This window comes from Amphibalanus amphitrite, unplaced genomic scaffold, assembly GCF_019059575.1.
Source record: "Amphibalanus amphitrite isolate SeventyFive unplaced genomic scaffold, NRLGWU_Aamphi_draft 000911F_arrow, whole genome shotgun sequence".
NCBI lineage: Eukaryota > Metazoa > Arthropoda > Thecostraca > Balanomorpha > Balanidae > Amphibalanus > Amphibalanus amphitrite.
This window is the reverse complement of record NW_024882405.1, coordinates 51,107-67,459: the sequence shown is the minus strand read 5'-3', so window position 1 is coordinate 67,459 and position 16,353 is coordinate 51,107. Positions and strand designations below refer to the sequence as shown.

General features: G+C 50.8%; 1 protein-coding gene across 1 annotated transcript; it reads right to left on the bottom strand.

Moving 5' to 3' along the window:
• Positions 1–1,225: 1,225 nt before the first annotated feature.
• LOC122367964 (protein O-mannosyl-transferase TMTC1-like) lies at positions 1,226–14,558 on the bottom strand. Its single transcript, XM_043341534.1, has 2 exons — positions 14,409–14,558; positions 1,226–1,853 (listed from the first exon to the last, which is right to left on the bottom strand). Exons 1-2 carry the CDS (start codon positions 14,549–14,551, stop codon positions 1,226–1,228), a joined length of 771 nt encoding a protein of 256 aa, XP_043197469.1. The 5' UTR covers positions 14,552–14,558.
• Between the last annotated feature and the right edge of the window lie 1,795 nt (positions 14,559–16,353).

Below are 16,353 nucleotides of genomic sequence, written 5' to 3'. Positions count from 1 at the left end.
AAAGCAAGCAAAGCAAAGCATGATGCCCCGCGCGTCCGCCCGCGACCACGCCCCGCGTCCGACTCCCGACCGCCGCGTGACCCGAGGCGCCCGGCGGTCACGTGACCTACCGGCCGGGACTGCAAACGGCCTTCACCACCATTCTTGTATGACGTCATATCCTACTGAGGTGCTGATTGGTCGGAATTAGATACCTGAAGGTAATTATCTGCCGTAGTTATTTTTGTTTCATTGTTTTGCGTGTTTTCTTATATGAAATGTAATTAAAAAATTTGTCATATTTTAATCACCATTAAAACATAACTGAATAGGTATAAAAGAGAACTCGATATATACTTTCCTTGTTTTTAAGAATTCCGGAATTAGATACCCGAGGGAGCAAAGAGGGAGCAAGTTGCCACGCTGATTTAATACCTCATAGTCGAAAGGTGGGCTACTAGAACCAAAAATTGCTGTGTTTGTAAATAAATAAGTGATTTGAGGGCAAAAAATGCCCGGATTTAAACTTCTAAAATTATTTTGAACATAAAATATTTCAGTTTGAGGGATGTTAAGGCCTCTAAGGGTAGGTACTTTTTAGGTATCAAATAAGTTCCTCTGCGAAAGTTCCGTCGTGAAAACGGCCATTATCAAGTTATTTGATCTGTTTCAATAAGAAACATACCACTGTATGACAATGCATGCCAAACTGTCCTAAAATGCGTTCGAGATTTTAAATGCCATAACCGATAAAGTTCCATGCGAATCAATCGCATAAAAGCTCGTGTTTAGAGTGCATTTTCCGTACACGTATTATAGGAATGCATCAAAATAGTCGTTCCGCTGCACTCAATCCCATCCCACATTGTGTTGTAGGCTTTAAATACCCGGATAAATTGGCGCTTAGGCAAAGTTTTAGCCCATTTCAGCAGATGTTCTGACGCCATTATGTTTAATCGACGGTGAATAAAGCTGCTCATGGACTAAGTTGGGTAGTAACTTGTTACGATCCCCTGGATTACTAGGAAGTCGACTGACGCCGTTTGTAGCCCGTACTATAATTTTTGCGAATGTATCGCTAAAGTACCTACGTAACCTAGCATTTTATAGCCAATTCGATGAACCACAAGCTGTTTTATACCATAATCTGGCAGCGACTTTTCATGGGTCACTCGGAATGAGAGGACACCAATTGAAACTCTGAATGAGCGTCCACTGCCACACCTCAGTCGGTCGGCTCTTTCAGTCAGTCGACCCCCTCCCTTGACCACTGCACCCGCCCGCTCCGTACCTGCAATCTGCTGGTGATGAGCGCCGTCAGGCTGATCCTGCTGTTCACCCAGACGTCGTACAGCAGACAGAGGGGCAGCGCCGCGATACCCTGCTCCTTACAGAGCACGGCCAGCACGGCAGAGCCGAGCGCGGCGGCCAGCCACCGCCGCTCGGGGGAGCCCCAGCCGCCGGCCGCGCGCCGGGCCCGCGCCTGCCGTGCGTAGCTGAGCAGCGAGCAGAGGGTGAAGAGGAGCGCCAGCAGGTCTGCGCGGCCCACCAGACCGGCCACTGCCTCGGCATGTACCGGGTGGACGGCGAACAGGGCGCCGGAGAGGAGCGCCGCGCGCCGGCCGGCCGACAGCCCGGCGGCCGTCTCGGCTACCAGCGCGCTGCACGCCGCGTGCAACAGCACGTTGGTGGCGTGGTAGGCGACCGGCCGCAGGCCCACCAGCGCGTGCGTCACGCGGAACGTGAGCACGGTCAGCGGCCGGTACGAGCCGTGAGAGCCGGCGTGCTCGAGCGGCGTGCCCCAGAAGTCGTGCCGCAGCAGGGCGGTCAGCGGGGTAGTGCCGCGCACGTCGCCGTTTGTGACGATCGCGCGTCTGTGGAGACAAGGGGAGGGAGAGGTAAATGCGGTGTCCGATTGTATGTAGAGCTGCCGAATCGTAAACGTTACACGTTGGCCGTTGGGCTCGGGCATTTCAAGTTGTGTGTTACGGTTTTACATCCTACATGCCCCGGAGACTTATCACTATGTATAGTTGAGGTATTTTGGACGGGAACATCGCAGTTGCTACTGATCTGATGGCCAGTGATAATATTTCGTCTAATTACGACTTAGATTGAGGGCAGTAGGCCATAGAAGGCGACCGAGTACTTATCGCGGGGCTACTAAGTAGTTAAGCACACTGGATTACCATAACGAAGCTCCATTTGACAAAAGCCAGTGTTTACATGTCACGGTAACGACTTAGATAAGACTGCTCTTGGAATTCGATGAATATTTAACCAGCGCCTTGTTGGAAAGCCTATGTTTTCCTGTAATATTTATGACGCTGTAAAAGCATGCTTGAAAAGTGCATTGTGGCTTTGGATGTGGCTCGAAAATACTAATGGTGTCCGAGTTAAGGACTGCATGACATTGCACTTCTGTGGTGCATCGCTCATCCAAAATGCACGCAGCTAATGCTTATTGCGGAACAATATTGAACAGTTCTACTCGATGACGGCCATTTTCATTCCCCGCGTGATGTTTGTACCGTTGAGTTGAATTTCATCATCGAGTCGGCATGCTGAAACGTTTCAATTGATGGCAGGACCTCGGGAATGGACTGCGGCCCGATCGAACGCCGGCCAAGTGACTGGCGTCGGGCCACGCCGCCTATCGGTTATCGATCGTGGCAATGACCATCCACATTGACGCGGGCTGAATTAAGGTGTCAGCTCGCTGCACCATGATTACAGGCGACCGGCCAGAAGACGGCAGGGCCGCCGGTCGAGGTTCGATCCGACGCTTATGCCGTCCGAAGGGTGACATTAGTTATGCACTGGCCTTGCTCAATCAGAAGTTAAGTATCGATTGACGCTGGTACAAATTGATTTATTGTGAAGTGTTGCCAGAGTTGCATTGCATTAAATATGCCGGGCTCGAGCCGTCATGCTCATTTGGCACACATGATAGTTTTTCTGCACATGCATGGTGTTGTGGAGGAATAGCATGCATGACCTGCTCATTACATTTGTTGATGTTTGTACAAGCACCAGAATCTTTGGTTTTACCTATGCATTTATTGGTGGCAAAGTTTCTCCGAGTTCCTCCCTTTCCAATCCTCCATATCCATCCCAAGGCGTCCATCCCAAAGCCGTATGTGAATGGTCTGAAACCGTTTCATTCGCTCATCCTTCTCGATTCGAATAATATATCTGCCGCATCCACTCTGAATGGGGGAGCGTCATCGTGGCTTTAGATCGCTATCCACCAGTGGTGCCAATATCAAGCCAGCGGGTCGAACGTCGGACTTACATTCGGACCGGTGCCGAGTTAACGGCAGATGTGAGCTTTGCGACTGAAAGGCTGGGCCTAGCCTCATCTAAGATCACCCTTTATTTGAAATCTAGCCTGTAGGAAGCGATCGGTGTTTTCATGAGGGAAGCTGTTATTTTTCAGGTCGCGGGACTGTCTTGTGCTGGCTTTCATCATTGGGGTGTTTTTGCATCTCTACAGGCGATCGACCGGCCGCGTTTCTGACCAGTTTCACAATGTGTGCGGGCGCCGGCAGACTGTGACAAACTTGGGGCCGTTCATGGCGCCGATATTCCCTTTTACCGCGTCAGCAGCTGCCTGAAACGGCCGTTCCTTGTGCGGTTGCTATGGCAACCGACGCCAAACAGGCCTGGTATCGTTTCCCACGGGCGGCGCAACGGCTGCAGATCGAAGTGGTGGCGAAATGTGCATAACGGGGGAGGGCGGGACGCTGCCCGGGCCTGCAGCTGCTCCCCTCGCGCGCGGAGGGGACGAGCGGCGCCGCTGAGCCGACGAGCGGCGCCGCGATCCGGCCGGCCGGCCACCGCCGATCGGCTCCTAATCCCTCTGATCACGCTCCACCGGCCAGATATCGACGCCTGATCTCGTGAGCTTCCGCCGCACGTTGACCTGTCTTTCTCCGACTCTGTCTTTCGACTCATCCGACGCTGCCTCTGCTCTGCCCAGCCTGTGCGCCAGTTCTAAGCCTGTTGACTGTCGAGGTCTGGGGTGTGACCTTTCCCATCCGATGTAATAGCTATATAATCTCGGTCATCAAAGAGCCAGCTAACAGCATATGCCACATGATGTCATCTCATACTAAACATCTGCCATCTGAAAGCATGACGAGAACAAACAGCAGCCTTTCCATCGAGCATGCCATCTGCAAACTACCACGCTGCTAGTTTCACAAGCACGATATTTGATCTTTGCCGTATGTTTTCTAAGCAGTTGTTATTCATCCTGCCGCAAGTCATGTTCTGAGTCTAATGGCACTGCGGGCGCCGTGGGAAAGTTTTGTGAGCAGGCTGAAATCAATGTAGCGTAGCATGGCCTGCCTCGGTTCAAATTAGTATTTTCGTTTACAGCTGAATCACTGTTATGCTGCACAGCCAACTACTTGAAACATTATGAACATATGCGCCAAAAACAAGTCTAACCAAGGAGGAAATTGAAGCTGAAATTACAAGCACCAGTCTGAATAACATCTTTCCAGCCACCTTTGATCAAAGTCTGCGAGCTCGATTATGCAGTTCGGAATTGCAAAACAGCCGATTTAATATCACCCACAATCAATCACATTATGCAGGTGACGGAACCATTATTTTCCGTCCAACTTTCCGACGGCTATTTTCTGGCGGCGTGTTCTTGCAGCCGATCCCAGGGAAAGGCGAAGTCTAACCAAGAGACCGCTGCGCGGGGTGCTGTCGAGGTTTGTGTCGGTCACGATTGTCTTTTTGGTGACTTCGATGGGATCTGTGCAATGTGTATATTGTGAACTATGCCGAAATCCCATGTTGCATGATCTCATCCATATTTTCCACGAAAGTTCACGCTTCGATGATTGGACCCCGTTGAGCTGGTTCGACGTTGGACTCTGTGTTGTTGAGCTGGTTGCTGGCTCCCGCTATGCCCTCTAATTGAGCTACAGCACCCACTCTTATTTCGGTCCCCTCTGTCTTTAGCCGTTACCAGCTGTGGCCGTCCACACTGTGCCGCCCCCGCCCCCGCCCCCGCCGCCGCCGCCCACTCCGCCAGGCCGGGTCGCAGCTGGCGGCGGCGGCTGTATGTATCGTTACTGGCCGGCGGCCGCGGCTAATGCGTGGTGCCGTCATTTGCTCATCATTTGTCACCCGGCCGGCATCCCAGTGGCTGGCCGACGCACGATATTCCAGCAGGACAGATGGACCGCCAGCGCTGCCGATAGCAGACAGCATGGGAGGCAACGTCGGCGCAGCGCAGGGGGTCTCCCTGAATGGCCGACACGGCACAGCAGTGCGACCCGTACGCCACAGCCGTACCAAAGTTTTCATGGTGAACATATATTACGCCAAGTGGTGCAAAACGGCAACAGAAGATTACATTATTACCGCCGGCGCTGCCGTGCTGAGGCGATTGCGGGCCGGCTGTTTTTAGAGCTGACCGTTACTGAGCGGTCCGTGCGGGTCGGGGAGGGCTGAGGGATATCACCACGCCGACCGACGGAGCTGAATTATTTACATCGGCGTGTGTTTTGCCGGCGCGCGGAAGAGTTAGCGTTCACCGCCGGGGCGGTGGAGTGGGAAGCAATCTAGCGGCTCCATTGGCGGCTCGATTGTCGGCGCGGCGAACCGCTCCGAATGTCGGCAGGATAACGGATAGGTGTTGGCCGCTTTCAAAACAGCGATCCATTTCGCCGGAGGGCATCGACAGGTCAGAGGTGGGCGGCGACTGGCGCCGGCCGGCCAGTCGGTCGGAAGGAGGGGATGGAGCTGTCCCGGCCCACCGCGCCGACTGAGTAATGTGCCTGAAGGCTGCTCACAACGCCAGTGCCAGCGAGAGCCGCGGTGTGGTGCATGACGTGGTGCGGGTCTGTATAACGCATGAGGCGCCTACATAACGCATGACGTGTCGATGCCGCTCTGTTGAAAAGTGACGCATAATAAAAAGCAGAAGAAAATAATACAGACACGTGTCAGCAACTAAAACGTGAATTTTTGCTTCTGGAGTGGGTAAGGTAGCCTGCAAAATATTTTAAAGGAATTCATGAATAGGTACAGTAAAAGCCCACTTCTAACACATGAAGTTGGCTTATTCAGAACGTATCGCACGCAGATCAAACAATTACATACCATATGTACGGCTCTCGCGAGATTAAGCGGTAGGTTTTGCACTTTTACATTTCCGGTTATATCTCAGAAACTAATCGATCTACGATGAAGCCATTTTACATGATCGTGGCCGGGTTGTGAACCAACAAGTCGATAGCATCTTCAACACTTAAAAGCTTAACCCTCGCCCGCACATGGGGGGGGGGGGGTGGTTGCCACCCCCTCAGGTAGTCTTTCTGCTCTGCACTCAACATTTTTAGAGCTAGAAGGCTGATTTTTCGTATAGCTGCTCCTCTATCCTTTTTTGATGTCCACTGAAAATTTCAAGTTTCTGTGACCTTTGGTTTCGGAGATATGACCTTGTTTTTCAGGTCATGTCATGATCCAAATGGCCAATTCTCGACATCTTGCGTTGGCTATGGGCCTTGTGAGCTTTTGACACCTTGATTTCGGCCTTTTTTACCAGTCTTACCTCCCACCCATCATGGAACATGTTGTTCGACGATGTACAGATGTCAAGGTCAAGGTCAAGGTCAACCTAGGTCATCTAAGATAATTGCGTTTTAGGCAAGCGGAATTTACTTTTTGTGAAGTTTTTTGACTGCATTTTTGGTAAAAGCTTCTCAGATCATGATTTCATGTAATATGGACACATAAACAATCGGTGCACACATCAGTATACACACAGACACACACAGACATACAAACACATATAATTGACCTTGACCTAACTTGACCTGAAATGACCTCAGCAGCAAAAACCTGGTCGGGTAGTGTGAGAAAGAGGTTCTAGCTGGCTTGGCACCAGAAAACGGCATCGTTATCGGTATATGATAAGCAGCGCACTTGATATCCAACGGTGACCCAAAACAGCAACATTTTTTAGTTTGACCTGACCTGGAAGGTCAATGACTGACCTGAGAAGGTAAAACTGGCTATCATTGGATTCGTCTCTTCCCAAAGAATCTTTTTGGTCTTTACCGCTAAGCTCTATCTCCAACAGTAACGAAATGGCGCGGGGGGGGGGGGGGGGTGGCAACCCCCCCCCCATGTGCGTTCTAGGATGGGAAAATGGCATGTGCGGGCGAGGGTTAAGACGACGAAGATATAGCCTGAAGTACACTAAATTTTCTGGGTGCAAAACCTACCGCTAAAACCCGCGAGACCTGTACATGAACAGAAATTTCCATCGAAGTTGAAACCGTCTTGCGTATCAGCAATTTGCCTCGGCTCTCGAATTCGCGTCCCGGGGGACCGGCACTGCAAATTGTCGCGTGCTTGATCGCCTGCTCTGGTTCAATAAACGGTCGCCGGTACGGGCCGCCGCCTGTCGGCCGTACCGGGCTGGTGGAACCGGTGTCGGCACGCGACAGTGACGATAATGCCTACGGTCCGTACACGCATTGTTACACGCATTGTTACATGGAGCCGCGTCGCGTGCGCGGTAACCGCTCCGAATAACAAGTGTCGCCGGCGGCCCACTCGATCGGCCTGCTTGGGACACGTGTAGCAATTTGTCAGCGGCGCTGTGTGTATTAATGAGCGGTAAAGCGGCGCTGCTACCATCGGTAATAGTGCGCGTAATGCCTCCCGAGGTAGGCAGCTACGACTATTGGCCATGATATGGGCTCTATATGGATTGGAATGGGAACATAGATGACTGTGTTCCGTCAGTTACTGCTACAGAACACTTTTATGATTATGATATATTTGAGTGCCGGTAAGAGCCCTCGTCAGGCTTCGATGCATTGATAAATGTTTTGTTCCTAGGCTACGTAGCTTTAAATACTATCAGACGATCATGTTTTGTGCTGAGCTAAGAATGGATGTGCGATGGGGAAGCCTCTGACATGAGATAGGCTTCGAGCTGCAAACCATCAACCGAATGTGATCAAAAGAATGCGACAAGACAATTCATTAGAGCGATACTTTCACGGAGTTAGGGGAAATAGATTGTTTCACTCTTGTGAGAGACCAGTTTGGCCATTTTCCGTGCGTCCAACTTCGCTATTAATGGGCTAAACTTTGCGCATCAATTACATAGTGATGAATTAATGCCATCACGACTTCGGTCACTGCCGAATTACTTAGCATGGACGAGGGCCAGTTAGACACGTGAGGGCCTCTCATTCTCAGTCCCACTTCTAACCTTTAATTCATTGGAATTACCTGTCAGGGTACCTTCATGTTATCATTTTGCAATTTTACTATTGCCAATAACTGCTCTTTTGTGTTACTGCAGACTACAAAGAAAGTTAATTTATATCGTCCAGAGACACACCCGAAGGAATGAATATGCGATACGTCATTTGTTTAGAGAAGTATGTACACCATATATTTTTCCATGTAATGCATTCGAACAATAAAAGCAGCTAGAATTTCTACAATGTGTAGGGTCGACTTCGTGTCCTAAGTCACATTGAATGTCAGCTAATCTATTTCTGCATTAAACGCCATGCGAAAACATCCATTATAGTTTGCACAGTGACACAATGTTTTCTCATTCCCTATTCGTTGCAATGAAGGCTCCATAACTAACGTGCAATTTAATGCATAAGCTGCATGCATAGAGCCGGTCATGTTTGCAGCCTGGAGCGGGAGCTCTCTGTTATGGTCCCGACACATGTTTGACACAGTTTACTGCACCATTTCGGTCCATTTCACTCAGAGGGGCCGGACAGGCGCGGCGCGGAGCCGGTCCTTGCCGTGCAGCGCCGCGCGACGATCCAACTGCAGACCGCAGTTAGATCCTCACTGCGGCTTGTTCCCGGCAACATTCTCCTTTCGGCGTGCAGAACAGCCGCTACCCAGCCCGCCCCCAGCACACTATCCTTTGTTCTCCCTCCATATACTGCGCCCTATCGAGGCCCATCGGGACGCCGGACGCCACCCTAGGGACACTATATAATCACTATGGCAAACTGTCCCCTCGCAGCTGTCTAATTCACCCGCCCTGTCTCCCAGCACGTGGCGGCACCACGGGCCGAGCCTGTGCCCTCCTGTCCCCTGTTGTGTCGCCCAAATCCGGCGGCTCTGGCGGGGGCCACCATCGATTTCTGGGTGTGCGGCGCGCGGCCGTGCGTGCCTGGCACCTGCTCTGGACTGCGGCCGCTACCAGGTGCTGTGTATACTCCCGTTTCGTGACGGCTAAATGTGTAATCGATAATGCTAATGTTTCCTCGAAACGGCACGTTTCAGTCGGGCGGGCATCGGCGCCGGCCGACCGCCACAATAGACGGCCGTCCTAAGTGGGCACACTTCTCGGCAAAACTGCCTCTCCCAGCGCTATACGCATCCGCTCTGGGGCCCACCGACGCTGGCCCGACACGCGATATGTAGCCATTGGCTGTGCTGAGCGGGGCTGGTAGCGAACAAACACACGGGATTGACATGATTCAACCCCGGTGTTTTTTAACAGTTCTTAGCAATTTGAATCATGCCCATCATATCAGTGCCGTGTCATTTCAAGTTGTATCGGCTAGCTGCATTCTGCTGGCTGTACCCGTTTTCTTGTTATAGCTAGCCACCTTTGAACGCTGTTTATAAGGTCCCGAGAGTTTGAAAGTAAATACAGCCTAGCATATATCGGCGAATCCAGCCGGGACTGATGAGAGTGGGCAAATGCCAAAATTGATGGCAAGATATTATTTGTCCTATGCACAGCCATTATGCGTTGCAAATAAAGTTTTACGGGACCTATGACAAATTGCCCCCATGCGGCAGCTAGTAAACGCTATAATAAGGGAAAGTCTTTTTGATAAATACGTAGAAAACATGTTCGAAAGGAACTTCAATAATGCACTACGAATGGTGAACGTCACTTATCAGCTTCACTGAAAACACATGTTAGTGTTTGATCCTCCTTCCTTTGGCCATATTTTGGTTATTATTTGGCTTCTTAATTATTTTTAATGCACAAAGTGCAACACAATTATATGAAATTCCTTTCAACGATGGTCTAACCGTTATAAATCGCTTCTGTCATCTGTGAGCCGTAATCTAGTCATTATCACCACCGAGCGCAGCCATACACGTCTCTTGTAATGTAGCGCCGCGTAATTTAACGCACTGCAGCCAGTAATGAGCGACGGTAAACGAGAGCCACCGCCATTGAGTCTGGACGGCACTTGACGTCCGCTGCTTTCAGCACCCGTGCAGATGGAGGATTTCCTTTTCTCGGCCGGTAAACGGCGGCTGTACGGGACCCCGGCGCCTGATCGACTTCCCAGGAAAGGCGCAGTGCCATCAGCAGTGTCGGAGGCCGCGGCGAGTATTCAGCAGCGCTGGCCAGTCCGCCGACTGACACCCCAGTGAGCTGGGAGACTTCACAGGAGACCGTGCGCGGGCGCCGCGCCTCATCAGAGCCCGTCAGACACGAGCCCAGATCCGGCAGTAGCGGGCCCGGTCACGCACGCTCCAGCAGACTACTCGCCCGCCGCCAGGGATATGATCCCTGTGGACACAGGTCTACAGGCACCCCTGATCCGACGCTCCGATCATCGTGATCTGCCGGGACTTTGGTCCCGCGGGTCCGGGTACTAGTTCGTGGAAGGTGCCAGAATTGTCCGCCAGGAAATCCGCGCAGAAGCCTCCGCGATGTTCCCGGTATCAGCACGCCAGTCCCATCGGACATTGTATGACTCACAGGAGTTCTATAGGTTAGCTCAGCCTGCGCCTGCCGTTTCCATCCTCATCCTTCAAAGGTCTAGTAGGGGATGCGACATTGCATCCACCAGTAGCATTGTTTCATCCAATTAACCTTTTCTTATGTCTTAGAAAAAATCCGTTATTGCGTTTCTCATAAATCATGAACTCTGAGCTTTGTCCTTCATGGGCCTTGAAGGACCAGCAGCGCTTCTCACAAGCTTGGTGTCATCACGAGTGACAGTCTATGGAACCGATCGCCACCTTCCCTCCATTTCTCCAATGTCGGCTCCCAGAGAACCCTTTCTTCTTACTGCTCAAAATGCATGTGACGGCGCGACCCCTAAAACGAACCCTCTCGCACCGCGATGAAATACATCCTGTTTTGCGCTCAGCTCAGGCCGCTCAATCACATTCGGGGAGGGAAAACGGTCCTTTCGATTAGCGGTTATTACTCGTGATTTAACCTTGTGAAGCCAAGTACATCCGTGAAATAGATGATTTCCTGAAAGATTCTCAGAAGGTATGTAACATTTACCCAACACTTCCTCATCTTACGGTAAAGGGTCATAAAGTACGTGGCAGGACTGGTGCAAGACTGGACTTCGAATCCAAGATCAAACCATGACTAAGGTAATTTTCAGACGCTCGACTGTGATTCGATGCTATCGGGCTACATTAGATCAAGAAGCGCAAAACCCTCTCTCTCTCTCTCTCTCTCTCTCTCTCTCTCTCTCTCTCTCTCTCTCTCTCTGTCTCTGTCTCTGTCTCTGTCTCTGTCTCTGTCTCTGTCTCTGTCTCTGTCTCTGTCTCTGTCTCTGTCTCTGTCTCTGTCTCTGTCTCTGTCTCTGTCTCTGTCTCTGTCTCTGTCTCTGTCTCTCTCTCTCTCTCTCTCTCTCTCTCTCTCTCTCTCTCTCTCTCTCTCTCTCTCTCTCTCTCTCTCTCTCTCTCTCTCTCTCTCTCTCTCCCTCCCACAATGAGCCTGGTGAACCGATCGTCTTCATTTCTCCTCATATCGGTTCCCACCTAATCCCTCACTGGTCTTATCTCGCCAATCGTCACTGACAGACCAGCCACCACCTATCTTCCGAGCCAGACTCTATTTCGCCCTGCTCCACCGTCTCCGGCCCGTCGCCCGTCGCCCGTCGCCCGTCGCGTTGCCCCGCCGCGCTGGCTGTGCCGCTTGGGTCGGCTGTCCCGGCCGGAACCCTCCAGCCGCGGGTGGCCGCCGGGGCCGACGGAGCCGTCCAGAGGTGGTGCTCTCACACACACAGCGGCGACAGGGTTCTCAGAGCTCTGAATCCGGGCCGGGTGGTAATTAAGCGACTGGAAGGGATCAGCGGCCGTCGGCTCACCGACCCACCGGTCACTGATAGGTGCAGCCTTGCATGAGCCGGAATTTAATCAGCGACCAGAGCAGATTTCATTACTCACTTAGCGGAAGCCCTTTATTAGGTTTCATATATGCTGGCAGTGGCACTTGATGCACTTGAAGTGGCAAGTGATCTTACTTCCTTTCATTGCTTACGCATAACGGGTTTTGGTTTCATTCAAGTGGCATAGGTATTTGCACACTTGTCTGGATATGAAGCGAAATAAAATCATAATTCGTTCTTTATCATCCTCACTGAATGCGCTTTTTTCTAATCTTTATCTCAATGTGCTCTATCTTTCCAATTCTGGCCCTTCTCAACTTTTGAACATCGGTAAAACAAGCGTAAAGTTCCGCTAACTCGTCGTGCACGGCGTGCCATCATACATATTATAACATTGGTTGGAAGACAACACATTTAAAACTCTACCAGTGAAAACTGCCTTTTCTCAGTCGGGAGGAACTAAGTATGGTAAGAACCCTATCATTTTACAATGCACCCATACCTAACAGAGAAAAGAACTGCATTGCTTGAATTTGCTCTGAGAGCGACTTTTCTTTTTCGGCTGATGACCGTCATATAATCCAGAAACAGATGCAAACACATCAGACACTTCATCCCTAGCCCAAATTGGGCTAGGACTGTTGTTATACTTGTCGATGAGATAAGAATGTTATAAAAACAGTCGAAACAACTTATGTGGTAAAAGCCGTGGGATGTTAAAAACAGGATTTGTTGGAAGTCAAACAATCAATATAGTATTTGCTTTACTTTTCGTTATCTTGTTGTTGTCAACATGCGACGATGATAGGAGTTAAACGGTAAATGTTGCCTCTGTCTGCGAAACAATATTATTGGCTCGTACGCTTGTGATCCACTCAAGCAGCAAGCGTCATGCCACGGAATGCTCCTCACTTTTGCAACATCACATCAGCCTTACCTGGTGGAATGCTACAGATTGTTTTGAAGTTACATTCCATTTGTTCGCTTCCACCAATATTGCGTTAGCCGAGAACGCATAACAACGTGCATTGTCTTTCACTGCCAGCACACCACGTTGCGTACGCCCTGGACAGTTGGTCCGCGTTTCCGCGTCATTGCCGAGTCGCCGCTAGCGTGGCGCGCGCGGTGCCGGGTGTGTTTATCACAGCGTGCCACTGGGACGCGCGCTAGTGTCGCCCAGAATGGATGGGATTTGCCTCCCTGTTCTCATTTGCATGATAGCGACCGGCGCTTAGTGCGGCGACACGGCTGGTATGGGAATATCTAATGAAATTGTTCCGCCGACAAATGCTTAGCCTTCCCGGTAAGGCTAAAAGCTAAGCCGTGGATAAGAAGAGAATACATTTGTTAAAAATACATTAACGATGGGATATGCTTCTGAATGGTAAACGCAAGAACGAGACCAGTGCCAAATGGAGAGTGGCAGCTTTTGCCTTTTGGGTAGAAGACGAATATTGAGCATGTAGATAAATGTGCATTGTGCAATGTGCATTCATAAAAGGTGTTGTAAAACTTTCCCCATGGCGAAAAGAAGCATGCATTTATCGATAAAAAGCATGCACTATGAAGCGTGCATGTGCGAATGAAAAGTAAGTGATGATGTCTGACCTCGCAGCATTCATCAATTCCATTAATTTATATTACTTTGTGATGGCAATGTAGGGACATCTTCGAGGGTGAACAACACATTGTTTGCTGCCATTATTCATTCCTGGCAGTCTTTTGGAACATATTATCAGGCAAGCGTATCATTAATCCTTTGCTAGAGCCATTATGCCAGATTTGCTAGACGTTATGTGACCCACACTAAAGCACATCATGGCTGATAGTTATTCTGGCTGGTGAATAGCCACGTACATTTTCGCCAAATTACTGAGCTTATTTGAAATGATCCTCAGCAATCCAGACGATAATATTAGGCCGGCCAGCTTGGAAAACGACGAAAAAATGGCATGCACTTTACAAGTTCTAGACCATTTTCATATAATGATATTGCTAATCAAGTTTGGAGCTCCTTGAAACACCCATCTCAGCTTTGGTTGCCGCTCGCATTGCACAACGCTCAATTTATGTTTGTAGAAGAAGTTTTTTTAATGAAGTACGTTGCTGATGTTCACAGACGTAGGTGGGCATTTTCTCATGCAGCACTTCATTATAACACTCAAGTTCTTCCACGTTTAGGTGTTTGACGACAAGCACGATGCAAATTGGCGAGACCGGGGTCATCCACGTGAAAACTGGAACTGGTTTGGGCTACCACGTGTGTGACTGGAAACAGTGTTGACATCAACAAATGCCACTTACGTGTCATCGTAGACAAAGTCTGCCTGCAGCGTGTTGATGTAGCACAGCACCGCCAGCAGGCCGCTGGCGCAGGCGGGGTGCCTCCAGAGTCGCCTCCACAGCTGACTCGCGGCCGGCGCCGGCGCCGCCCGGGGCGCGGCCATCGCTGCCGCCGCCCGCCGCCCGCCGCCGCTGACTGAGCCGTCGGTACCGCCGGCGGCTCAGTGTCGGTCCCGACGGCGCCGACGACAGCGCCCCCGTCGGCTCCGACGGACACCGACCGGCAACAGGTGGGCGGAGTCCCGGACCCGCTGACCGGTGACCTGGCCTGACACTGACCGGGCACAGGTGCTCCTATGTGCCTGGCGAGTTGTTCCACCCATTGATCACATATTGCCCGCAGACAAGTGGTCTTGGAGAAGCAACGGCTTACTCACTCTCAATTACGTCGCATTTCATGGAAGTGGTATTTAAATCGCGTTACGTCGCTTGCTGGCTGAGGATTTCTACGAGCCATCACAAGCTGCCGCTGTCGCCGTAGAAGCTGTTTCATTGCATGCGAGCTTCTCTAGACATTTTGTTGGTGCATAAGACCTTGTAAATAGTACTCATTTACAGGCGATTGAATTTCTGTTTAAATCAATCACCAATGCATTTGTGCGGGTACGGATTGGCATACCCAATAACCATCTCCCTAGTGCACGCAGTGACACATGACCATCAGCAAAAGTACCCAGTCGACAGTGGTCCCGTCCGCCGCGTCAGCCGTCCTGACCTAGGCGCCCCTGACCGGAACTCCCCCTCCCCCCGCTCTGCCCGACCGCCGGGGGCGCTGTCGGGTCGTGTCGGCGCCAGATGACCGGCGGCCAGTTTTGGTCCGGTCACCCTCGAGCGGAGGGCGCCGCGCCCGACACAGCCGTCCGTCCGGCCGAGCGGCCGCACTTGAGCGTAATGGGGCGCCGTCTGCTGGCCTCTCGTGACGGCGGCTTCATTAGTGTAAAAGGTTCTGTTCCGAGCACCGTCGGTCGCCGTTTCCGCTGAGGGTCCGTTCGCGGGATAGGTCGCGGCAGAGTGGCTTGATCTCGGCCACGGGAGTTGTCTGATTTCGATTAAGGATACTTCTGAGCGTGGTTGGTGGAGTTGTCTGATTTCGATCTAGTGGCTGTTTCATATTCGATCAGCGTAGTGCATGTTCTCGATTTGTTTGTTTGTCTATTTCCGTTTTTTTAGTGTTCTTTTCTTGGTTTGTGGTGAAGGATTTTCTCGTAAGAGAGATAGTCTGTTCCTTGCCATCCGATTAATAATTGCAGTTTGATATTAGATTACGATAATCTCTAAAACTTCTTTCACAAGGTACTGAAGGAACGCGTCTTGCTAGTTTTAGTATTTCACAAATCACAGATTATCTCTGACATCGTCTACATCATATATGTGGACAATTTGGACAATGGAGATGGCTTTATAGGAAGGAGGAGGAAGGGTGAACCCAAACCAAATTTGTCAACTGTGATGAAAGAAGAGTTGGGCACAGCTCAGGTATATGATTGATCACAGCGTGCATTACTTTTTATGATAGCAAAGGTGTGGTTATAAGATTGCTTTGACAAAAACGGTCTAGAGTCTCCTGCACCATGGGTGGGTGAGAAGATGATTAACTATTTACACATCTTACGGCATGATTGATTATTTCTGTGTTTGGCTTACCGTTGTTCACTTTGTTCTCTTCCTTCTCGCCCAATTGGAGATGGAGAACACCGGAAACCGAAAGCCAGTACAAGCCAGTACCGAAAGCCCAATTGGAGAACACCGGAAACCGAAAGCCAGTACATTGCAGATCAATAGACGACGCCAGACCTCGCGCGGGTTCAAATGAAATTTGTCCCGTCCAACTTTGCACATCGCCGGAAAGTTGGTCCGCTCTGGGCGACTGGGGGGAGGGGGGGGAGGGGGCGGCCCGGGCGGCGCA

Coding starts and splice junctions, on each gene's coding strand:
- LOC122367964 (XM_043341534.1), bottom strand. CDS start 14,551: ATGGCCGCGCCCCGGGCGGCGCCGGCGCCGGCCGCGAGTCAGCTGTGG. Junction 1,854..14,408: donor GACTTTGTCTACGATGACAC/GTAAGTGGCATT, acceptor TTGTCTCCACAG/ACGCGCGATCGTCACAAACG.